This window comes from Apteryx mantelli, chromosome 2 (genome assembly GCF_036417845.1).
Source record: "Apteryx mantelli isolate bAptMan1 chromosome 2, bAptMan1.hap1, whole genome shotgun sequence".
In the NCBI taxonomy this organism is placed as follows: domain Eukaryota; kingdom Metazoa; phylum Chordata; class Aves; order Apterygiformes; family Apterygidae; genus Apteryx; species Apteryx mantelli.
This window is the reverse complement of record NC_089979.1, coordinates 139,193,441-139,218,978: the sequence shown is the minus strand read 5'-3', so window position 1 is coordinate 139,218,978 and position 25,538 is coordinate 139,193,441. Positions and strand designations below refer to the sequence as shown.

At 36.4% G+C, this 25,538-nt stretch overlaps 1 protein-coding gene across 1 annotated transcript in view; it reads right to left on the bottom strand.

The window, feature by feature from the left end:
* Nucleotides 1-5,555: 5,555 nt before the first annotated feature.
* The window catches only part of THSD7A (thrombospondin type 1 domain containing 7A), a 208,828-nt gene continuing 188,845 nt past the window's right edge, over nucleotides 5,556-25,538 (bottom strand). Inside the window, exons 21-29 of the mRNA XM_013941489.2 lie at nucleotides 22,529-22,646; nucleotides 19,031-19,176; nucleotides 18,207-18,381; nucleotides 15,844-16,017; nucleotides 14,689-14,784; nucleotides 11,114-11,196; nucleotides 10,564-10,774; nucleotides 7,163-7,250; nucleotides 5,556-5,640 (exon numbers count right to left, since the gene is read on the bottom strand). Of these exons, the coding sequence (XP_013796943.2) occupies nucleotides 5,556-5,640; nucleotides 7,163-7,250; nucleotides 10,564-10,774; nucleotides 11,114-11,196; nucleotides 14,689-14,784; nucleotides 15,844-16,017; nucleotides 18,207-18,381; nucleotides 19,031-19,176; nucleotides 22,529-22,646 (1,176 nt within the window). The remainder of the gene's footprint in view (nucleotides 5,641-7,162; nucleotides 7,251-10,563; nucleotides 10,775-11,113; nucleotides 11,197-14,688; nucleotides 14,785-15,843; nucleotides 16,018-18,206; nucleotides 18,382-19,030; nucleotides 19,177-22,528; nucleotides 22,647-25,538) is intronic.

The window sequence follows — 25,538 nt, the reverse complement described above, 5'->3', positions numbered from 1 at the left end:
TAAACTAGCAACTCCACATCCATCCAGTGGTGCTAAGCTTCCATCTCAATATGTTATGAAAAAAGCATTTTATTGAATGGCCAACTGTTAGCACAGCAGACAATGCCAGAATATCTATAAATAATTCATCATAAAATCATAGATAAAACTTAGATCGGAAGGGACCTATGGAGGTCAAACCTCCTGGGAAAAGCAAGGCAGCCTTTGACATTAGATCAGGTTGCTCTAGCCCTTGTCCAGCTGAGCTCGGACTCTCTCCACAGAGAGAGACGTTGCAGCCTTGCTGGGCTGCCTGCTCCAGTGCTTCACCACTTGCATGATGAATTTGCTTCTCTCCCGAAGCCCAGCTGGAATTTCCCGAAGGGCAGCCTGTGCCTGTGACCTCTTGTCCTTTTGCTGCCTGTGCCTCTGAGAAGAGATTGGTGCCATCTTCTCTAGACCCTCCCTCTGTTTTCTGTAGAGAAAGACTGCAGTTAGGTCCCCTCTCAGTCATCTTTTCTCCAGGGTGAACGAGCCTGAACCTTTTCTGCAGCCAAATTGTGATTAGTGATGCCAGACAGTTCCTGAACGGCTGCTTAAGCTCCTTACTGTTTCAGCAGGATAATTGCCCAGCCTTCATACTGCAGATCTTTACATTACTAGGAGGCTAAAATATTTACAGGGCTTATCTGAGCCTCTCTTGATTTACCTCTGTACTTAACTCCTTTCATTACACTTGTACTGAAAAATTGTGCTCTACTAATATATTTTCTAATAAAGAAGGCATTTCCCAGTCTTTAAGCCATTACACTAGAAGTCTTTCAACTAATGCCAAAAAGTCTTAATATTAGTTATTTTTTACTGAATGTGAAGACCTTATGATCTTCATTAGCATACAATAGGTAATTCTTTTCCATGGAGTTTAAAGGGGAATTTTAATTTTCATCTTTCAAGTATTTTTTAACTGCTTGTAGAATTCTGCTGGTATTGAAGAATACAGCTTTAAATGTTCCAAAACTTTAAATTACAGGTGGAAAGAAAAATCTAATGCTTCTGTTGTTTTACTGTAGACTTCAGCAGAACAAAGTAACGTAGGTAGTGGACACTTTTGAAAATCCTGAACTGCCTCTAAAATCAGACTTTTGTACTCTGAAATTGTGCTTAAAATTTTAAGGGTTAGCCTGGAATACTGGGAAGGTAATAACTATTAAAATCCGACAAAACCCCTTGAACTGCTGTGTAAATATATGCTGTGGAAAGTGACATGAAAAATTTGGATTTTACTGGAGAACACAGAAATAGAACAGAAGCAGTTTTGAGAAAAATGTGGAGTCACTTATTTTCCTAGTTAATCAAGCACAATGTTTTGATTTGAGAAGAAATTAGGGTGTATTTGGGTATTCAACAACTAGGATGTAAATGACAATTTTATTGGCCATGTTTGCATATTTGAGGGGGAGAAGGGCAGATTTTACTCTCTGTCCCTCCTTGTAGAGGAACAACTTCAGCTTCATGGAAGTCAATAGCTGTCTTTTAGTGAAACTAAGATCTACCCCCTATTCTCAACAAATGGTTTCTTTTTCCTGACCTAAAAATGGCAATTAAGGAAGAGAATTGGTATTGCAATTTACTTATTGAATTATTTATACATTGAGTAAATATGCATTGTAAACTTTTAAGTCAACAAGGACAGTAGGAATGGGCTTTAATAGTAACTAATACACATTTCTCTTTTCAAAGAGAAATATCAATTTTTAAAAAGAGTAGGTTTTCTGATTTCTTTCACAAAAAGAGAATATTTAAAGGGTGATCATATTCTAGGGACCTGGCTTTTGTTATTCTAACCAGATTATTATAATACATCAGTTAAAAACAGAGACATGAAATGATTTTGTGTTTATATTTATTGTCAGCAATACATCAGTTATGTAAAAATAACCCATATGAAAATGTAAGACTTGTTACATTTTCACATCATCTGTATTAACTGAATAAAGCTTAGTGACAATATACACAAATTTGCAGTAGTTGTACGTAAACATTTTGTGCATTAAAAAAAGAAATATACATAATTTAAAAAATAAAAATGCATTACACGATTACAAATTAACGTTAACAAAAAAAAGGTAAACATTCCTCAGAGAGCTGCCTCCTTGTTCTACAAAATAAATATTTAAGTAAATTAAGTTAGGCAAAATAAACTCTTAACTTTGGGTGAGCACAATTTACATAAAGGTAAAAAGACAGATTTCCATTTTACTCAAGGTATATTTTACAGTGATTTATACACAGAATTTTTAAATTGGTCACTTCAGATTGTAATATTGGAAAATGGACTTTACATTTTGGCAGGAGGAAGGGAGTTTCAGAATTGGTGCTTTATACCAGATATAAACAAGCTTGTGCAGGAGCACCAAAGCTTTGAAAAGGAACCGCTCCAGGACTCAAAGCAGACACAGTCATCTAGAAACTACAGATTTAAAAAGGAAATTACAAACCACCACATCAACAGGAAAATGCTTACTTTGCTATTTTCTGCATGGTTTATTGATCACTGGAAACGTTACTTTCACAAATTAACAATCTACAGTAGTGGCTGCTTTAGGCACTGGATTTGAAGAAGCACTCTGATTTTTAAAGCAAATACTTTTCACTCTATACTGATACTTACCCTATTATTTATTACTGTTTCAGTGCTAAAAGGCTTAACCACCTTTGCAACTTTTAGCTTTACATACTACGTCAGCCCTCCTTATAGCCTAATAATCTTTTCTTGATAAAGAGAGAAGCCATTCTGGCTTCAAATTTCTGTGCACTTTGTTTTTAAAAAATGCATTCTAGATTTTAGATGCAGCACAAGTACGATGTGGATGCGCACCTCCACAATTCACTGACCAGCTATAAAATGTAATACTTATTAAATTACTTGCATGGATTGCAAAGGCCAAACATTCTTAAACTTTTATCCCTTTCTTCATTTGTCATTTTTACACAGCGAGAAACAGGAGAGGGTATACCTTAATAACCCTCGAGTTATTAAATTCTGACATTTAGGGCATAATAATCTTCAAGGCAAGAACTAGACAAGAGTGTCCAAGACCTGCCAGTATAATGATGATTTGTTACCAATGAAAGAAACCCTGTTCCCTCAACTGATATTGGTCCAACACTATTGGACAACCCAGAATCAGACTTTTTAAAGTACAGAAATCATGATTGCCACATGATACATATAATTTTTAAAAACTTTAAACTTTTCCACCTTATTTTTGTATGTCTGATTAAATAGGAATCAACTAGGTTTTTGTTGTTTCCTACTCAAGAACTTTGAAGATTTGTTTTTTTCTCCGGATCTTTACCAAGTGATGCCAGACTGAAGCCCCCAGTGCTGCAACACATACGTGAATGAACCACTGCTGCAGTAGGGGGCCATGGCACTTCACCAGCTGTTGCAGAATCAAGGTATAAAGTGAGAAATTTAACCTGTACAAAAGCTTGTTACTATTTTTTTCCTTTGCTTATCATTCCCATTCAGGTGAATACCTGTGCAGTGGAAGGAAGATCATTTTCTTTATGCTGTAACACCATACTGCTAATATAAATTAGCTAGGTCAAATTAGGACCACAATCTCTCTTAACATTGTGCAAAATGCACATTGATTCTAAGAATTATTTTAGATGGAACAAGGATAGGTATGTTTAAGGACTGATGTAACCCACTGATGTCAGTGAGAGTCTTGTCATTGATTACAGTGGATTACATTGATTACATTGGTTACAGTGGGCCAAAGTTTGCAAAAGCTACAGTTTTCTTTAATGTGCAAAAACTGGTGCTTCTTGAGCAAATATTGTGATGAATAGGCAGAAATGGTTTAGGTTATAAAAAAGACCTGAGAACCTAATACTGAACTTTACATAACAATTATTTTTGAGAGGTTGCCTGATAAAGTTTTGTAATTGTATTGCTTAGTAGTGGCACAGTCACATACGTAGAAGCCATTTTGTGAGAATAACTCTTCTCAGGCCATGAATCCCCTTCGTAACAGGCAGGCAGATACAATGGCAAGTCAACGTGCTTCATGGTGGAAGCGTAACACCAACAAGCCATAAGCATGGAAGAGGTTAACAGAGTTTTTAAAAAAAAGTTATGACTATTAAAACAGCTGAAGTATTGATCGTATTCTTTACTTGCCAGTACACTCAAGAGTTGAGCAGAACAATTAAAAGTAAAGAGTCTATCCAATTATCTTAATTAGAAAAGACAAAAGGGTTCTGAGTTTTGCACTGTCGACGACAGTGAAAATGCTTTCACTAGTGAAATAAAAATAGCAAAAAGCTTTTCTTTTAGTTGAGCAAACAATCAGAATACCTTTTCAGATAAATATGTCACTCAAGATTAGGGCAATCACTTTTCTTTTTCTTTTTCTTTTTTTAACAAAGTTAACAAATATAAAAAATCTAGTCATAAACAGCCTTCAAAGTACAATTAGAAACCAGCAGGACAATCTATATTTGTATAGGTAGATGGGGCAAGAAACTAGACACTTGTATTACTGCCATGATATAGACTACAAATGGCTGCGGTGATGAGAAACAGTGTATACAGTACACGTCATTAGCCGATCCCATCCAAGTGCAGTCCAAACTGAACTCTACTCTCTTCAGTATTTAAGACCTGTCTCCTTGACACTCCTTGCACAAGATACATCATCATCCTTTGTGAACAGAGGCAGTTTCTATGGCAATACTAGTTAAGTGCATATCATGCTGCACTAATATAGTGCAAAAATTTGCCTTACATGTAGCAAAAAAGATGCAGGCAACAGTTTGAGTTAGAGAAAGTAGAAACATATTGTAACATTTACAATGGGTATTATTTTTCCAGACAGTAACCGCTAGAAAATACGGAATCTGAGAATGCCTCCCTTCTTGATGTATAGCTGAGGCATTTATACTTTGGAGTGATAACAGGAAAGAATTTTGCAAGTGAGTCATTGCCCTCTGAAATGCAGGTTAACATGAGTTATCAATTGCCAAACTGTTGAACTTGCTCAGTGGGTTAATCTCAGTTAAAAGTTAATATTTTACTAAGCACTAAAATGCTCTTTAACAAGTATATAATCTGACAGAGTAATACATATGGTTCAACTGAGTATATATGTTAGGCTTGAATATAAAGAGTCATAGACAGCTTGGTACAAACTCTTCATGCTGTACTGATTATACTTGGTTAATGTTGCAGGGGCTTTCAAAACTATGTCAGCTACAGCGTACTGGAGACAGAAGTGGTGCTTATAGTTTTGTAAGATTGAGGAAAGACTGCAAATATCTCCAACTGCAGTGTCTATTAAAGTGATTCTGCCAGGATTCTCAGTGTTGATGGTCTAAAGTAAAGCAATAATACCTTGAATATCCGTAGGCATTATGAAATCCATCCTTCTTTATCTGTGGTGCAGTTACAAAAAAGAAAAGTCAAAACACTTAATCCACTCCATAGCAAATCCTTGTGGCTTTGGATACCTTCTGATTTTGATCCAATAATTTAGATTCCATTTGTCACCATGGGAAGTTATATTTTACATATCTGCATCTCCATCATAAGCCAAGGTTAACGGTTTCAGTCGGTTGTTCTGCCTTCGCTGGGGCTTCTTTGGCTTTTTGCTGAAACAATAAGATAATTTGTAAAAAGAACAATAGACTAATAACATAAAAGGTATGGATTTCATTCTTAAATGAAAACCTACTGTTTAGTTTAAACTAATGGATTTGATTGTTGGTTAGGTTCAAGCTCTACGCCTGAAAACTTCGCTTTGATCTGTAATTCTCTCTTTAACAACCCAAAGCAACACCAATTCAAGCTCAATTGTTGAGAAACAGACTGTTACAGTACTGATGTGACTTGATGAAATCCTTGGCAGGAGATGGATAATCCTGCAAGATCACTCGTTGTAGAAAAAAATAGAACCTGTAGTGGAATACGGTGTATCAAAATCACAAACAGTTTTGTTTTTTTTTTAATTATGTAACTTAGGTCTTAACCTCTCTTGACACATCAAGGGTCCCCCCATTAGAGATCCATCTTGGGTAGCATCCTTTTTGTTAGTGTATCTCACTCTACTTGCCAAAATGACTAAGGTTAATTTTAGACATTATAATCAAACGAATTGTAAACAGGTTGGGGTTAACTTTAATTCAGCAGTATTTCCAATCCATTTCACATAGTTTTAAAAAACTACCAAACCAAAGGAAAAAGTCTGTTTGCACTTTTTTTTTTACCTTTAGATAGAATATATACTCTTTAGTAGTACTCATCTTCTTTTAGAGTATAATATTAGCATTTCTCCTCACCTTTGCTCAAAAAGTTTCTCTCGGAGAGAAACTTAGGTGTCAAAATCTAAACCTATGTTCCTAGAACAGTTGTTTCAGGGGCTTGCAGTGGCCACAGATTCCAGTCCAAAGAATTCACGGTGTTGTCAGGCTAATAGTTTTTTTTTCCCTTAAAAAATAAAATATTTTGTTCCTTACTTAGACAGAACTGAGGCTGTGGGTAAAGTTTACCAAAATAAATAAATAAATAAATAAAATAAAATAAAAATCCTCCCCCCCTAGATGCCTACTATTGCAGTATAGCCTGATGATTAAGGATCCTTGTTCAGGATATGTATGATCTGCCCTGTCATTTGGATCAGAAATTCCAAATTGGACCCAAAAAACTTGAGTAAGAACATTATCAAAAGTGATGTGTTCTTACAAAAAAAATTATTGCTTTCTAATACAAGATGTTTTTCAACAAAACAGTATTTCTTGTACGAAAAACATGAGAAAGTTTCCAGCCTTTTCTTCTTTGTGTATCTCTGTAGCCCTTCAAATACCAAATCCGACTTGCTTAGCCACTAAATTTCATTCTTTCCCTTCCTCTCTGCATCGGGATGCAGCTGTGATGAAATTATCATGGGATGCAGTCATTAACAGACATAAATTGAGCAAAAATAATCCATACACTAAGATAGCCCATATCTGTAAGAAGTTTTCAGCCACTAACCTGAGCTTTGGCAACAGGATGTGGAAATTTAAACACTGCAGTTCATAGAAGAACTGCCTGCAGTTTCTGTTGCTGCATATGTAAATGCTTGCATTACAGTCTGTGTGTGACTGCTTGTTTGTAAATAATTAAAGAACTCACCAGGCTAGATAGATCATAGAAACAATAAAGATGAGTAAAACAAATGCACCAGCAGCTACACCATAAACCCAGGTCTTCAGCCTCCCATCTAAAAGGAACGAATGTTAGTCAGTAGTGTTTGAGTTAGTCTTGTTGAATTATTAGTTCTAAAATTAGTTCTAAAATTTCTAAAAGAAATACTTTAAAATCCCAAATACATACCTTCAACAGCATGATTATAGCTTAATAGGAGTAGATACTACTAAATAACTGTGTAGGAGCTTGTGTTTTACACACTCTCCAGGCTTTCTGAGCAGTGAGTTCTCCCGAGGAGCCCTGCTAAGAGAGGAGCTGCGCTCACTCGGGTTTTATTTTCCCTGCGCATATGTGCTGCTCTCCAAAGTCCCGATAATCCCAGAGGAGCAGGGCACCACGGGGCAGAGGCAGCACGGCAGGAACGCAGCTCCCCACAAAACGCAGACAGTGTTTCGGTTTTAGCTCTGGCAAATCAATCTGCCTAGTCTTTTCACTTTTGCTGCTACTTACTTCTCTGTTTTTAGATACCTTTAGTGTCTGTTTTTCCTCATTTTCTTATTTTTTAGAACAGTGTCCCTGCAGTCTGAGGTATATATTCCACTCTCCTGTTTGCCTTGATCCTAGATGCACTCGCTAATCCCAGGAAAAAAGAGGGAAGAGCCGGTGTGACTTTCTCTGGGGTTTTGCTCTGAACCCCAAAATAAGCATTTCATAACCTGAGACCAGCGCATGTTATTTGACTCACGCTACTTTTATTTGACTCGTTTTAACATTTCTAAACTGATAACTGACAACATTCTTTTTCAAGAGGCTAGCTAGCCTTTTTACACTTCCTTGTCAATGAAAACTTAATAAAAAACCTGAATATTTCATTTACAAGGGACAAAATTATTATCTCATGAAGTCATTTCCTAGCCTCTTACAAAATGTCATGTGTTACTTTCAATACCATGCTAAGCAAACACAGCTAAATGTTTGCACTTCTGACCAAACACATGCTGCTTCCCAATAGCTCTGTAGAAACAAAAAGGCATTATCAATGCAGTTGATGCTTCTACAACTTGATAGTAAAGCAAATTAGTTGGACTGATTTTGTTCATATTCACCACAGCCTTCTCTAACACTGCACAGTTAAGTTCAGGCTTTCTGTTCTCTAACAATCCAAAGTCTTGCAGTCACGTGGACAACTTGCTCAAAGCTAATTAATATAAAAACATTTTAGCTTTGTTACATCAATTCATCTAATGAAACATTATAACTTTTAGCGTTGAAATAACTGATCCATTAAAGATGGATAGAAGCAAAAGATGGATTTGACCTGACATAACAAATATCTGAATGATGATAATTCAGACTTCATTACTGCTAAACAGGTTATTGTCTTTCCTCTTTGGCTTATTTACACAGGGGAAAGTTAGGGTTTTTTTGTTTTGCTTGTTTTAAAATAGTGTTCTTTCCTTGAAAAAAGGACTGGCATTACCTTTTGTATGGATTTATCTTTTTTGTCAAAGCAGAGAACTATATTAACTCATACTACCAATCTTCAGGCACCTCATTCAGATACTCTGAATTCCCTCTGGATAGCTATTTTTCTAAATATACAAGGGAATAGCATCTCAAACACAGCTGTTTGGGTATTACTTTAGCAAGGACACCTGAAGAGGACACCTGGTTTAAATACCTTCCTTTCCAGAACTGCAGTATTATTTAAGGTGGTGAAAGAATTATTTTAAAGTCAGACTTAGAAACTCTGAGGAATGGAATAAAGGAGAAAGGAGAATCTTTCCAATGGTTACCCAGTCCTGGAGTGGAAACAATCAGTCCTTAATCTCATCCGCAGTGCAAAATGTTTGCTTTCTTCCATATTTGCTCACACTTTCACTGGAAAGAGTATTAGTTCTACAAAATACCATTGTTTTTATTGTGCTATGTTTCCATCCTAAATAAAATTAGGAGTTACTGAAAAATTGGTCAAGTTTCATAAAACCTCTCAACTGTTTCCTTTAAAAAAAAAACAACAAACCCACAACTGTCTGAGGTGACATGAACATCCACATTTCTGAATAGTTAATGGCAACTGCCTGATATTTGTTTATTGTTGGTACTCTGACTACTACAATCTGACCTCTGGCATTTTTAGGCAGAGATATAAATAAATGACAACATATTTGGTAAGATGCTATTTTTTAAAAAAAGGAAGAGTGGAACAGCTTAGTTTTCTTTTTTATTGTGGATGAAAGTATTAACTAATTGGAGGAAAGACCATTTCACTGCAGGATTCAAATATTGTATCACAGTACAAGTAACAGCAAATACTATGTAGAGCTAATGGGATCTTACATAAGTATTTCTAACCTGAACATGATTTAATTTGCTTATTAAAAAGTATTGCTGTAGTTCTCAGCTTTGCACCATTTCAGGGATTAAGCATGTGAAGATAATATTTTCCATTTTTAGATTTAAAACATTCATAAAAGCTTTAGAAAGATATGAAAACTATAAGACACTTAAAATGATCTCTAATATTTGTTAGAATATTCAGCTCTATGTGATTTAGAAGATCCGTAAGAAGATAACCAACTGATACTATTGATCTCTGGATACTATTAACTTTTTGTGAAAACATCATATCTCTTTCTGTGAAATTATTTTGTTACTGAAACGTAGTTTTATTTATGTCAATGTTTAATAGTATCAGGAAATATTTACTGAAATCTGATTACATGATGAACTTTATCAATTCTTTTTAATGGGATAACTGTCTTGTGCTATATGTCTTACCAGCCCTGCACACAAGTGCTTGCTCAGCTGTAGAGAAATTGGTCAGTCATAAGCGCAAGGGTTGCCTATAGTGACTTAGAGCATGCCTGCACTGAATATCATGATTACAGTTAGCTCTTGTCTAACATGAATTAGTTTAAATATGGGTATGGCAGAAAAACATTAGCATATCTACACCAACTGTTTCCTTGCAATTTATACCATGATTGCAAATTTTAAGCATCCCTCACAGATTTCAGTGCTACCTTTTTACTCTTTTGGCTGTATTATTGGTTCAGATAGCATAATCTAATATCCTGGCTTGCACGTTTGCAGTCAACTCCCTTCTAAGGTCACATTTCAGCTAGCTTCTGTGAATTTTAACAAGTAGCAGTGACTAAAAGGAAATCTTCTGTAATACAAGATTTCATTAAATATACTGATGGAGTAGCAGAGAAGGGTGGGTGTTTACTTATGCCTCTTCCTTTGTTTTAATTGGGGCAGATGACTGTCTTCTTAAATGAACACTTAAGGACTTTGCTTTTCTTCCTTGGCATCACAAAAATGTAAATGCCAGCCCCTGCAGCAGTACTTAGCATTAAGAACTGCTCATCGCATGACTTCACCTGGCCCAAAAGGCTGCAGAAACCAGGTCCTTCCTCGTCCTGACTGGTTACTGGAGGGCTGGGTGGGGTTCACAGCTCGACTGGTTTTCACATCTCCCTTTTTGTCCTCCATGGTGGGGATCACCACCACTGGGATGAGCGTGCATTGTTCGAGTGTGCCATTCGAGGACATGACTTCAGTGTATCCATCTTCACAACTGCATGTCCTAGTCTGTAGGGAACAAGTGTTTGACACTGTGTAGCAGAAAAACACAGTTTTCCAAGAGCTATAAATCATATCAACATGGATGACTGGAAGAGAAGACTGTTTTGATGAGTGCTAGCCTGGAGAATACACCTCTTCATATATTTTTATGCAGGATCTTACTGAATCAACACTGATGTTTCAACATTTCATGGAAAGGCAGAAAACGTTCTGAGGATGATTTTAACAAAATAATGACTAGTAAAGTTTCTGAGAATACTTTTGTTGGTGCGACCTTTGTAATGCAAAGAGATGTGTGGGAGGAACTCCTGGGGGTGTTTTCTGCTCCAATGCAGTAGCACATACCTCACTACAGTAAGCGTGGGGTTGACTGCACGGTGGGTTACATGACCTGTCAGCATCTGGTTGGTACATCACTAAACAGCCCCCTGTAGGACAGAAAATTATATTTTGACAAGGTAATACCTCACCACTGATGAAATTACTGATGTCATTACTTACTACAGTATGTCACAGATTACCATTTTATTGCTGATTTGAACTTGAGTGCTACTCTTATTCCAAGGTGAATGAAAAGGGGTCTCAGGTATTTTCTCATAGGTAGAGTAAGGATACAGTACGTGTATTCATGTGCAATTTAAAGAACTAATATTTGGCAAGTGAACCTTTTGTTTTTCTACTTATTCCTTCTGTGGGTTGCTCAAGAAACAGTTTAGATGTTTGGTGGTGCTTGAGGGAACAGATTTTGATATTCTAGGACCCTCCTTATGACGCACATGTTAAAACTGTGGCCACAAAGAAAAGCTTATTTTTGTCCTACATCTTTGCCTGCTAAACTGAAGACACACCATCCAGTTTATGAACTGGTACTTTTTTTCTGCTGTTGTAGTCACTTTTGTTCATTTTTGTCTATTTTTGCCTTTTGTGAAGCCACACTTCTTGCTAGTATAAGGAAGGTTTTTCAGAAGGAAAGAAGTACTCTCAGTAAAACATATGCTGAATGCTGTTATATCAGAATAGTCATTTTCAGTCCTTTTCCTTTTTATACAATTCTTGTTCTCATTGCTACAGCTTTATGTACAGTTCAGAGTTATTGTTACGGACCAATGTACACAATCGGGCTTTCACTATCATTTCAGTCAGAATGATTTTAAAATAAATTTAGAATCAATGTGATTGTACCTGGATTTCCTTCTTACAGAAGAGGAATATGCATCACATAGTTTAAAATTTATACTGCTATAGGCCAGCTTGTTTTGCATCCCTCAGATTAATTACATTCTTATGCTGGTGTGATATGATGATGAAATCCTGATAGCTGACATTGGTCACAACCATAGCAGATGCAGTTAGATGTAGTTATTCTAGCTATTATGCTAGATTGAAGTGTTAACAGGATGGCTGATGAAGAACAAAGAAAACCCTGCTGGTTGCCATAAGTTTTTCCCACTCCCCACAAAGTAAAATTGTACATCCTAGCATACAAATCACATGCCTGTGAACATCTATGTAATAAAATATCAGTCATCCAGGGAGCTGCAGAAGGAAAGAGCTGCTTCATCGCCCGTGGGAAACAACACCTTCAAGCAAAAAACAACTGTTCAGCACAATAATACTATGCTCCCCCCCCAAAAAAAAGTCAAAGGCCTTAAAATACAAACAGCACTTGTAATGAATCTTTAATAGTGTCTGAATAGAAATATACTACTTTCAAGTCAAACATGCAGTAAGTAATAAGGCAGCAAAGAAACATGGTAATCTAAATATGGTTTGATTCTAGGTCAAAATATGTAATTTCTATTTAAATCAATCACATGCTTGTATCTATCAGTATGAACTCTTAAATATTGTCATTTATAAGCAAAACTTTGAAAACACTTCAATACTGAGTTTGCAGTCTGGTTCACTGTTGTATACTTCATGCAGAGAAGTTTCAACAGAACATTATACTTAAGTGTTTTGTCTGAAAACAATCAGGAACATACCAAAACTTTAGTTTCACATTGGATGGAGACTGACAATTATATTCTCTGGAGTCTTCCACTCATTTACATTTCAAATCAGAAAGGTACTAAAGTTCCCAAACCATCTATTAACACATTAGTAAACATACCTACACTTTTTGTGATAAGGCCATTTGAATTAATAAGCTAAGTCCTCAGACTGAGCAAGTAATTTACTCTGTACCTAACTATTCTCTTCTGTTTTGATTTGTTACCATCTTGCTTTCTGATAGTTTGTTATCTGCTTTGCAATTCTTATCTTTTCCAGCCTGATCAATATTAACGCAAAGGGCATTGCATCAGATATTTCTCTGATATTCTAAATACACTGTGTCTGCTGCTTTTCCTTATTTAAAACAGTCAGTTTCCATTAGTCTGATATGATAATTCTTTGGTAACTAAGCATGCTTTTTTCCCCTATGTTTCATTTACCTCCACGTCTTATAAAGGCCAGATTATCATTTATATTAAATCCATTTGGAAGAATAAACAAATCTTAAAATCAGAAAATAATTATGAGGCTTTAACACAGCCAAAATAATGGAACTTATCATATACAGGAAGCAATTCCACATATCCATGTAGATATACAGAAGCATATCATGAAAAATCTGTCAGCAACACAAAGTTATGCAGTTCTCTTTGCAGGAATTTTTCACATGGCTGTATTCAGTCATCCCAGAACCAACTATTATTTATATGTGACTAATTGTGATTTATGAATAAATTCTACTTTTTAACATCTCAGAGCCATAATCTCCAAAATGATAGCTAATTTGAGGGTCTATAGAATCTTTGATAGATCATACAATATATTATTCTCAATGAGGATTGTTATTTATAGTTTTACTTACCATATAAGCATCTTAGCTAGGCAGAAGGCAATCAAAGTGCATAAATACTGCCCTGTTGCATTTGGTATGAAGACGATGGATTTTAACACTTTTTACAGTACAAGATGACACTCACAAAAGAGACTTTGGCCTGCCAGATATTATTTCAAAACATTGTAAAAATAATACTATCTCAACAGACAGTAGTGCAGAATTCAGTCGTTAAGAAGTATTGTACTAGCTAGCAGATCATGAATTAGAGTCCCACTCCTGCGACTGACCTGAGAGTGACTGGCACTGAGAGAGTGCTTATGATCTCTGGGATTATTGTACTCTTAAGGGGGTGAATATCAAAATTATTTAAACAATGAATGCAAAAATCTCAGCCCTAATGAATCCCCAATTCTGATAAACAAATTAATATAATAATATGAAGATTTGCTTGAATTCAGAGACCTCAGTTCATTTTTAATTCATGCTGGTTTGTACTTTGATTTGCACCAAAAATAACTATAAATATCCAAAAGCTGAAAGCCTTGGACTACTCAAGTATTTTGGTATAGATTTATCCCATTGACTTAAATTAATACATCTATATTAATGTATTTATTAAAATCTGATTTTTTGTACTTTCTTGGAAGTATATGACATATGCGTGATATTATCAACCATTATATCTCTCTGGCTCTGTGTAGGCATTGAAAAGTATGCAGAAAACATAAAAAGCTCTGTTTGTTGTAGGGCTTGAAATCGGAAATCCTAACTCTAGAAGAGTAAAAATGACTATAGAAAAAATATAAAATGCAAAACATTCCAAGGTCCAATATAGATGATAATATTTTATGTTTACTTTTAGCATCACATAGTTCTGCATAATTCTGGAAAAGAACTGAAGTCTTTGGTATGCAATAACACAATAATTCAAGACAACTCCACATTAATTCATTAGGAACAAGTGTTCCTAGTGGCTACAGAGGCAGATCCTTTTTGGCAGATCCTTTTAAAAGACCTTTCCACTTGCTGGAAAAAAGATGTTTTCCCCTTGTTTTCTAAGCTTCTGCGTGTGTATAAAAAGAGTAGTTACCTGTGACATTTAATCCATCTGACCTTTGGCACCACACTGTTCGAGAAGACCCCTTCCACGGGCTAGCCATCCACTTGTACTCATAACACTGGCCATCTGTACAGAGAACATCAACTGTTCAAGAGATTTGGTGACAAGACTTTAGGCTACCACTGTCAGCCACACTCATCAGTAGTAGCAGTAATTCTAGTTAAGAAAAATGAAACACCTTTTATGGCTAAGTGGGCCCCTTCCTTCACCCAGCAACTGAAGAAGGTATACTGCACACATGCAGGCCCTCCAAGGTCTCCTGCACTTACTGGACATACAGAATGGATGATACATCTCCCAGAAACTAATTATCATGTTCTGCACACGCTGCACATGGGGCAAGCCCAGTGCAGTTAACAGGAAAAACAGATGTTTCCAACAGCCTTCTAATGGTTGTGGCCCATCTGTTGTGCAAGAATCATTTAGGAGTTAGGTTTCTTCTGTGGTAGCTCTGGGCTTCAGTCACTGCTTGAGCGCATGATGAAGTGGTCTGGTGATTTAAGCACTTGGTCCCACCTGGATTCACATCTCAGCTCTGCTGTATGCCACTCACTCACTGGGTTAAATCAGGCAATTTTTCTGACCCATAGTTCCCTCATTTGTAAATATAAATTTCTTTTTCCCCATTTGTCCGGCACAATTAGAATAGACAAGAAATATGTGGACCAAAAATGTCTTTTCCTAGATGCTCTGTTCAGTAGTAAGCATGATGGAGGCTTTTCAGTGTTGTTGTCATGTGATTAATAGCAATTCAAAGGGAAGAGGGAAATTCAAATTTGGTTATGTATCAAAACTTGAAGGATTTTTTTTAATTAAGAAGTTATCAGAAGATAAGGCAACTATTTTTTCCCAAATCATAAAATGGAATTTCATTATTAAAATAAGATCAACAGTTCCCAAAGAATTGCAACTAAAGCGCAAAAATACAATGGCTAACATTTTATAACATTTTCAGAGTTTTTCTGTTTCATAATTCTGTTTCAAAAAAAAAAATTAAGCCCATTTCTATGTCTATCAAACCCTTTTCTCTCCAATTTTGATATTCTGAACAGGAAGAAATCAATACTACTGTTGTTCTGTATTTTTTTTACATCACTCTTACAGGAAGTGTATTTTGGTGCTTACCATTGCATGGTCGTGTTTCCAGAGCCTGTTCTGGACAGAGGTGTTGATTCTCTAATTCTTGAATGATCACTGCCCGCGATCGGACTTGTATCCCTCCAAAGCCAAGGTCCTCACCATTAACACAGGTTAACTGGCAAAGGCTCCATTCTGACCACTCTTTCAAGTAACAGTCCCCTGTCAAGTAATAATTTTATAATAAGATGACAGACCACCATATATGAAGTGTTTTCAGCATAACGGTGTCTTGGAAAAAAATTGTCCAAATCCTGTTACTTAATTTTCATTCTTTAGCTCCTTTCATTTCTCATTTTAAACTTGATTTATTCTTAACAGAAGATAATATTTTGAAACCTATCTGAATATATGTACAGCAGAAAATATTTAGGAAAAAGATGATCCAGAAGCCTGTTTAGTCTAAAGCTGTGTGGCATTCTGTAGCATTCCCATGTGATTGCTCTCATTTTGAAATTCTGAGCAACAATGCACTTTACATTTGTTTTTTTGTAAATTGTAGGCTATTATATGCCTTAGTTTAAATTTGCGTATGATCTTGATGATTCTTCTTTGATCTTAGGAATATAAAAAAAATTGTCTAGCTTTAAAAAGAAGATTAATTGTTGCTTATCCTCATGAAGAAGGATCCTTCTTTAAACAGAGAGTATTTTTTTAAAACTACTGAAAGAGTATATTGAAAAGAATTTACTGTTGTAACATTCTTTGCAAGAAAGGGAAATGGAAAGGTGATTAAAATGTCTACTCTGGTTACTGTGTGTTTGGATAATAGGAATCTGTAGACTGTTATAGTGTAAAACTGAAAAATAAAAATTATACTAACGACATTAATTAGCATGATTGGCTAAAGAATATTTAAAGATCTGAGGAACAACATAAAGAGACCATTTTGTTAAAACTGCTGTATAAAATGGGACTAGACTGTACACAGACTCATAAATAAACATCTTAGTTCTCATTATTTCAGTGAAAGAACTATTAAAAATTCATGCTACCTTGCATTATACTGATGACAGATATAATCAGTACTGTGTTGACCAGATGCCTGATTAATGAAGGAATTCTATTTGCCAACATTAGGAAAGCATGTGAAGAAATGAATAATTGAAGAACTGATGTATACATAATGGGAAAGCAAGTAGTGATTTTTGGAAACATTAGCTGGAGTGTATCATTAGCACATCCCCACAGGGCAGTTATCCTTGCTGGCTAAATGTGAGATTGTTCAAGCACAGGTTGCTGTTCAGCAAAACAGTAAAATCAAGCAAGAAGAAGCTATATTTTTAAAATTTGACTAACAAGAAAACATAATTATGAGCCTTTTTATTCTTCTGATTTTCATTTAATAAGTAGAAATATGTGAAGAACATGCAACGGAAATACTGAAATGCCACAGCTGTGTGTAATCTAAATTAAAGTTCCTATGACTCTTCTAAACAAAAAGTAGTGATGAAAGCCTCTCTGTTTTCGATTATTTTCTATTTGCTGAGGCACCTTTACCTTCAGTCTAATCTGAAATTAATTGGAAAAATATTCCTGAGAAGGAAGACAGTTCCAAAAGAATAAAACACAGTGTTGGTATGGAATGATAGCTGCATTATTTAAGAACTGAAGGAGTTAATCACTACCTCTGAAAATATATCAGTAATGACTCCACTGAACAGCAGCAATAGACATCGAATTCTACAAATAAGTGTTTAAAATGAACTGGAGGGGGTTTACTGAAAATTAAGCAGCTGTTATGAGCTCGTAATCCTTCTTAGTATTGGGATCACGGAACTGATCATCTACAACAGCTCCTTTGGATTTGATCTACAAGGGCAATGATAGTGCATGTCATGTCTGGCGAGTTAAGGAGCTAGAAACACACAAATTTTCTCAGAAATCAAGATATGAGTTTCATTTGGAATAGCCTCTTTCAACAAACAATATGGGTCCTTAACTTTGTTTCCTTGGCCCCCGTAAAAGGCATCAAGCTCTTAGGCCCTGTTAACGTTGCTAATAAAGCTGTTATGTGGTCTAAGCTTAAAACAAATATTTAGCAAGCACCCTTTCTTGTTGAGTTAAATATAAGTTTTATTTTGAAATATTTTGAGGAAAAAATACATTCTTATTAGGTATAATCTGTGACTGAGACTTCTGTATAATTTCAAAACATGCATTTTTTTCAAACTGATTTACTGTCATGAAGCTGCTACTGGAAAGTAACTCTGTTGGTCATTTGATGGAATAGCCCAATAAAGCATGTGAGAAAGATTTCATTGTCTATGGCTTATCTTAGGCACTGATAATGGTAATGATACCCAAACAATGTTGAAATGCAACAATATTCATTTGAATAGCTTTGTTACCTGGACAAGGGACAGTGCACGTTTCCTCAAGTACCATCTTTTTATTACCATCTATAATAGGCTCTACTTCGCCACAGAATTCCTCATCTACTACTTTGCCAGCATCTTCAACGGATCCATCAAAAACCACGCAGGAAATGTTCCTCACTCGTGTCCCCTCTCCGCATTGAGCATCCTGGGGAAGGAGGAGATACATGGATGATGGACAGAAGAAAACGCCAGTCTTTCCTGACTACATCTTCAGTGCTTTCTTAGGCATTGAATAATGAAATGGACTTATGCAGTCTGTGTTAGTGGCTTGAAAAACTAAATCTGAGTTAGATGTCCTTGTGTCTCCTATTAATTTTTGCCTATCTACTTATTCATTGCAGAAGAAACAAAAAAAAAAGGCATTACTCTCTACTTCTGAGATCAAAAAACATTCTGCTGGCTGCTTCTGCTATTTCTTAAAGTATGGAGCTAGGCTTATGCCTTTAAACTGCAACCATGGCAGTATCTGAAGTGAAGATCTCTTCTAGGATGAGGCTGTCTTTTTCAGTAGAAGGATGTCAACCTATTCCACAGAGACTCTTTCAGTGTGGGATTTCAATTTATTAGCACAGATACTGCTCAGGTACCAAAGTGTACCTTTAGTCTCTGTTATCTCTAGGACACTGTTATATCTACTGACAAATATGAACTCTAAGAACAAACATTTATTCAGTTTTTGCATGAGAGATATGGAAGTAAATTAGCTACATGATTGTGCAGCAGGTATCCGAGTATATCACAGACATGCCTAGATACACGAACACAATAACTTCAAAGTCCTCTATGGCTTTTACCTCTACTTTGCATTCAGACCACTGGCCATATTGCCATCGATAACAAGGTTTTACTGGACAGGGTTTGAACTGCTCCATCTGAGAAGGACAAGGCCTCCCATCCCCCTGAAACGGCTGATTTACCGTTCTTCTTCTGATCATCTTTCCTGTAAATGAGAGATAGCAATATAAATAAAAACAAAGTAGACAGACTGATTTATTCCTCAAGATGGTTCTCTTTTGGTGAAAAGCTTTGTGTTTGAATAATATAATTTCACATTGACAAACTAGATTGTAAAGTGGATCTGTTGGCTCGTCTGTTACATGGATTTTACATTTTTTGAGTCAGACACTTCATACTCTATCATTTGTTTGTACTGCAAGCAGTGCAGGAGGATGTCTGATTAGGATTTCAGATTGCTCCTGTAACAGATAACATAAATAGTAATTTCCTAGTTCAGAAGCCTGGAGCAAAATGCTCCTTGTGAATGAGACAGTCCTGCCGAGCTGATATATTTGTGACTTCTATGGAGATTCTGACCCTAGACTTATCTGGAATTTGGTACTAGAAGAGCACAACATGTTTTGTTCTTCCTTGAGTTAATGCCAAATCATGTGTCATATGATTGTCTGATTCCAACAGCAACAAGAAGTAGCTTGCAACTTTGCCCCTCTGTCTGTCCAGATAATATTAAAGGCAGGGGATGGAGGACACTTTATTCAGGCTCAAATAAAATTAAAATACAATAGGTTTACCCAGCATTAATCTTCTCGTCAACCAAGAGTAGCACACTACCCAGCATCACTGAGATACAGGATCTAATACTTCTATAAACGGAAAGAGGAAAATATTTTTATCCATTTGGTGACTCCTGTTTCTTTCATCTTAAACTGGACATTAGACCATTATGCTTCATTATGAAGAGAAGTCATGTGATAACCAAAATAATTTTTTTTTTTTTTTTTTTTTTGCCAGAAGTAGTGGTTAAACGGCTGCTCTAGACTCGGCACCTTGCAAGGGTTTCTGTAAAAACAACATAGCTGTGGTATTTTAATCTATACATGATTAAATAAATGCATGAAGTCTAATTTTTATATTAAAATTTGTAAATTGAGACATATAATAAACTGTAAGGCATTACACAGACTTACCTACTGAACACTAGAGGTTAGCTGGCCAAACAATTCATGTCTAATTATACATTTCAATGTAGTGTGTTTGGAACTGAATACTCTAATGATCATGAACACAAATCTTTTGCTAAGAGCAAGCTACATAAGCTACAATGCAGTAGCAGAACTATATCAACCTCCTAGACACCCATGTCCATTGCAGCTAGTTGGAAAGATGTTTTACAAGCAGAGCCTCATCAATCTTGGCTTCAGAGCTGCTTCAATTGAGATGTCACAGGAGAAAAAAAGATTTTCTTGAAAAGTACTGGAAACAGAACCCAGCAAAGAGCAACACAGAGCAAAATTCTTATATACAGAATTTTTCTTAAGCTTTATAGGCATTTGCATGGCTGCAAGAGAGCAATTTAGCTTTGAGGTCTCTAAGTTTATTAGGTTGCTATTATTTATTGTAAAATAACAATTAAACCTATTAATTAATTCTCCAAACTGCCTGTTTATTAGGAAAAGGGCAACTTCAAGACTTACATGTGAGCTTATTAGCATTCATTAAAAGCACTGAAAATATGAAAGCTATTTCAAATTATTATTTAAAGTATATTTTTTTCACTTTTATAAGTAAATTCTATCACTTTGAAAGCACTGTCATTTCTCATAGCAACCCACCTTCAAGTTTTGAAAAAAGCACAGGAACAACAGTTCTTATTCAGAAAAATATCTGATCAACAGTTCTGGTCACATATATGAACAGAAGCTGGTAAAACAAAAATCTGGTAACACATTAAAAGTCTTCAATAGAGCCATTAGCGCTGTTCTCATCCATTTTTTCCCTTAGTTAGAAGGAACTCTATAAGGATTATTGTGAATATCCTTAAAGTAGAAGTCAGTTTTTGAGAGGTAATCTCTAGCACTAAAACTTATTAGGTTGTTAGACACTGCAGTACCAAATTATTAACTGTTATCATAAAAAAAAATCCATAGCTGTTTTTGATGGGATCCTGAGATGGCTAGAGTTTTCCAGCACTTTTGCCTAGACCTTTCCATTTAATGCACTCCCCAAGGAACACCAACAGATGCTTATAAACACAAAAAGCCAGGTTTCATCAGAATGAAGATTAATTCAATTAATGTATTAAGTAGAGCAAACTTAAAGAAATGAAATAAAGCAGATCAGAAATATTGTTTATAAAATTTACAAAATCTTGTTATAAAATTGAGTTATAAACCTGTCCCTCTCTGCCCACTGTTTCTGTGCAGGGTTAGCTTGTGCTTCCAAATGTGGCTTCAGACTATACCAGCAGGGTTACAGCAAACTCTGTCCCCTACCACCACAAAGAAGTTTTTCTTCCTGCCTGCCTTCCCCTGGAAGCAGTCTCCCCATTGCTGGTGGATTTTTTTTGCTAAGGTCTCTGTCTCCTTCACTTCTTCTCTTAGCTCACCCTGCAGCCTGGATGCTTTTCTCCCGGAGGATGCTCAGTTGTTCTCCAGAGAAGGAATAATTCTCCCCCCACCACAGTCTCACCCAGTAACATCACTCCCTTTTAAAATTATAAAATATAATTAGAGAACAAAATATAGCAGACATTGTCACTTTATTTATATTTATGTTTCAAGCACTTCCATGAAGGGTACATCATTTTATTATAAGCCCCATAGCTGATTTGGGATTCCACACACTGCTAACCATCAAATATCTATATTGACATATCCCAGATATGGTTATAGAACAAATAGGGTTCATACAAGGGCTTCTAACTTTATCCTTCAGAAGTCTGTATATCTTAATTGCCTGGAACAATGGCCGCTGCAAGTCCTTATTCTGAGAAATCAATATGCTATTTCAGTACAAATAAATAGCAAGAGTTGCTCCGTGACTAGAGTGTGCCTTTGATGTACATGCTCTGATATAGATTTAATTTTAAAAACTTGGACACCGATTAAAAACAAATTTTGGAAAAATCAAATTAATGTGATCACAGTGAAAGCAACCTCCTCCCCCGCATCTTCCATGTTTGAGGACTACAGTTGTCGGTGGGTTTAACTCTGCACTTCTAAAAGCTTAGTTGTTCTAATCTCCCCATTAATTAAACTTAAGAGGAAATTGCTCCCCTCTAGCTGAGAAATAAAATTGTGTTTATTTTGGTCTCATTATATCATTCATCATAACTCACTCTGTTCCCAGAGTCAGAGAGAATTCTGGGCCAAGTTCTCCTCATCTTAAGTGAGTGCAGTCTCACTGAGGCATATTACTTCCACGAGTAAGGTTGATTTAGATTTCCATCATTCTCCCTAACCAACCATATTTTCTAGTTCTGCAAAAACATATATTACTGCTTTTACATAAAAAAAAAGCTCAGTCTTTGAATTATGCCAGGAACATATACTGACCTGTAAGGCCACATGTCTGGGAGCACTCAGACCAAGGGGACCAGTCAGAGAGTTGGCAGTTTACCGGGCATTCCACTACACACGATGTATTCATTTGCCACGTCTTTTCCAAACCGAGCTGAAAGAAAATATGCAGCGGTCAGCATGTAACATCCAGTCTGTGTCACCAGTGCAGCCTATGCATTTGGAATCTGAGAGGACTAAAGCTTTAAACGAACATGAAGTCATGTCTAAATAAAAAGGAAAACAATCAGGACATTTAAAATCTCATTTCTGTCAATTATTTTCTAAATCAGAGCCTAAAAATGGAGGGTTTCCACTCTGTAATCTTACTTTATACAGTGGCTAAAGGACAAAGCAATTTAAGAGGTATCAATACATTATTTTGAAAATAGTAATATACAAATACTGAACTATCATCTGCTGTAACAGCTGAACTTTAGTTCAAGGATGTTCCTTGGGCTAAAAAATGTTATTCCGAAATCAGTACTACTTCCTAACAAAAGGAGGGGGCTGAATATGCAATAGGTAGTCAATTTGTTTGCCTGATGCTGTAGATGATAAAAGCTTGTGTGAGTTCCAGAGAGACTGGACAAGTGAATGGAAGAGAAATTCGAAGGTTAGTAAACATATAGAAACCATGTGTGGCTAACAAGGCCAAGAGCTGAAAACAGCTGGAGCCTGGGAAAAGAGTAGCTAGAAGAATTGTGTATGTTTAGTCTCCTTACTTTTCCCAGGCACTTGCTTATGTCTGTTTTTTCCAACGTGGTGTTTAAGTTTATTACATATGTTAATACTATCTGCTGTACTGTATGCAAAAAAATTGACAATTATTTGTTTTAAAAGAAAATACGATGACTGTTTCCCTAAAAAGCTCTGCAAGAAACAGAATCCTCTAATATCCCTACTAAAAGAGCTGCAGATGCTGGAAGAGTACGAGGGAATGGACCATGGAAAACAGCCAAATTCACACCTTCTCCCTAAAATAGCTTCTCTCATGCTACTGTCTGTACTGAGCTCTTCTCAGGGTGGGAGTCAGCCTGAGCCTAAAAATGTCAGGGAACCCTTGCAGGGAAGGGAGAGTTTTGTGGCCCCACGTGGAGGCAGTGGCTGCGCTCACAGCCCTTGGCTCTGAACCCGTGCAGCCTCTTCTCTGTGCTCATTAGCTCACCTGCTCCAGATCTTCCCCATCCAGCTAAGGAAGACAAGAGATATTCTGCCCATTCCAAAGGAATGCAGGAGTGAATAAAAGTGATCGCATAAATACTAGCATGACAATAATTATCCCTGCAGCCTGAACAGCTTCAAAATGAATTAAAAGGATAGGTGACTTATAGAATATATGATATCAAATATGAAAGAAAATCAATTCTGCCAATATGAACAGCTCTTCAGCTTCCAAACATAAAAGATTGTCCTCTTCATTGGCTCTCTACAGCGGACCTTGATCCCATCTAGGCCTTTCAGAATTCCTGGAGGCTGCGAATATCTTTAAGTAGATAAATCCCCCAGTGGTTTAAAAAAAATGCTAGAGAGATTTGCTGAACTCTAATTCAAAAGCAAACTAGACATTTCCAATCTATTAATTGTAATGACTGCAAAGGTTAATGATATAAAACCAGCAGTTAAGACTTTAAAAGGGAAATAAAAACACTATTTCCTACTAAATACAAGCATGGAGCAATAATTAGGAACAACATTAACATGTCCTCTATAAATAAACTACCACAAGTGCTGGAAATGTCTCACCCTGGTAGACTTACCAAGTCTTAAAATTGCATTTGCAGTACCATTTATTGAGACAAATGGGGTTTTAGACCTCTGTTCTGTTTTATACATCAAAGAATGAGTTCTGGGCTTTTCCCTGCTGCACAGCATAACCATGCTCTTTCATGCAGGGGACACTTGACATCTTTGGATAATCTGGAATTTGGATAATTGGGAAGCTAGACAACAAGCTTTGAAGACAGCATTTAGGTCAAATTTTCTGAGCGCAGGCTTGAAAGGCTGCTGAATTGATTCCCTGCAATTACAGAAACATGACTGTTTTTTTTTTTTCAAGGCTGGTTTCTCAGCTGGACTTTGGCAACTAGAGAAGGAAAAGCCCAAGAGAAATACTAAAAGTGAAGAGGAGAAAGCTGAAGGTCAGATTACCCACAGCCATCTACCTTTTGCAAGTCTTAGATGCTGAAGTGCTTCTGAAATGGATTTGGGGAATATTTTGCAATTTTGCATATTTTCTCATTTGATATTAATCCCATATTCTCTTCTCATGCCTCTTCTTCCTTCGGTTCATGAAGGACTAAGCTCCAGTTAAGCTTGCAGGCCTTAGAAAATGTGGCTGACTAAACATTTGGAAAAGTATTCAACATCTCCCTTATCTGAAAAAGCCTCTGCTTTGGGTGAATGGTGGTTTCTGATTAGTGAAAATGAAGTACTGAAATTACAGTGGATGCTAATGCTGAGTGTCCTGTACTCCTGGTTGTAAGCGGCGGGGCAGCAGGTTGCCAGACTGGCATTCTCCATAAACTCTGTGATGTGGTATCCACAAAAAGTATCTATACACGCTTATACAGAAGTTAGGCACTAAAGAGTAACCTCTGCTGGAGGTTAATCATGTAATCTGATCTAATACAGACAAAACTGCTGGTTTCTAGGCTCTTCTGATCTGTAATTGCAGGTAAATGAATAAAAATAAGCCCAGAAATATGAACATGACTAGGACCAGCTTGCTTTAGGTGATTTGATTTTCAGATGCTCAAGGAAAAGACCCGCAGAGTTCTTGTGATGTGATAATTTCGTAGAGTTAGAGATGAAGTAATCCAGTATTCCTGTGCCTTGAGAGTTTGAAGGGAACCATGTTAACATAACTAGGCCTTGGAAGTAAGCTCTAGAAACTGATTTATCCTGGCAGTAATCAGGCTGATGGCTAGCTCCTTTAGCTGATTGACTGAAGTGAACACGCGATCATATGGAACACATTAGCAAAGCAACCACTACAACCCACGGG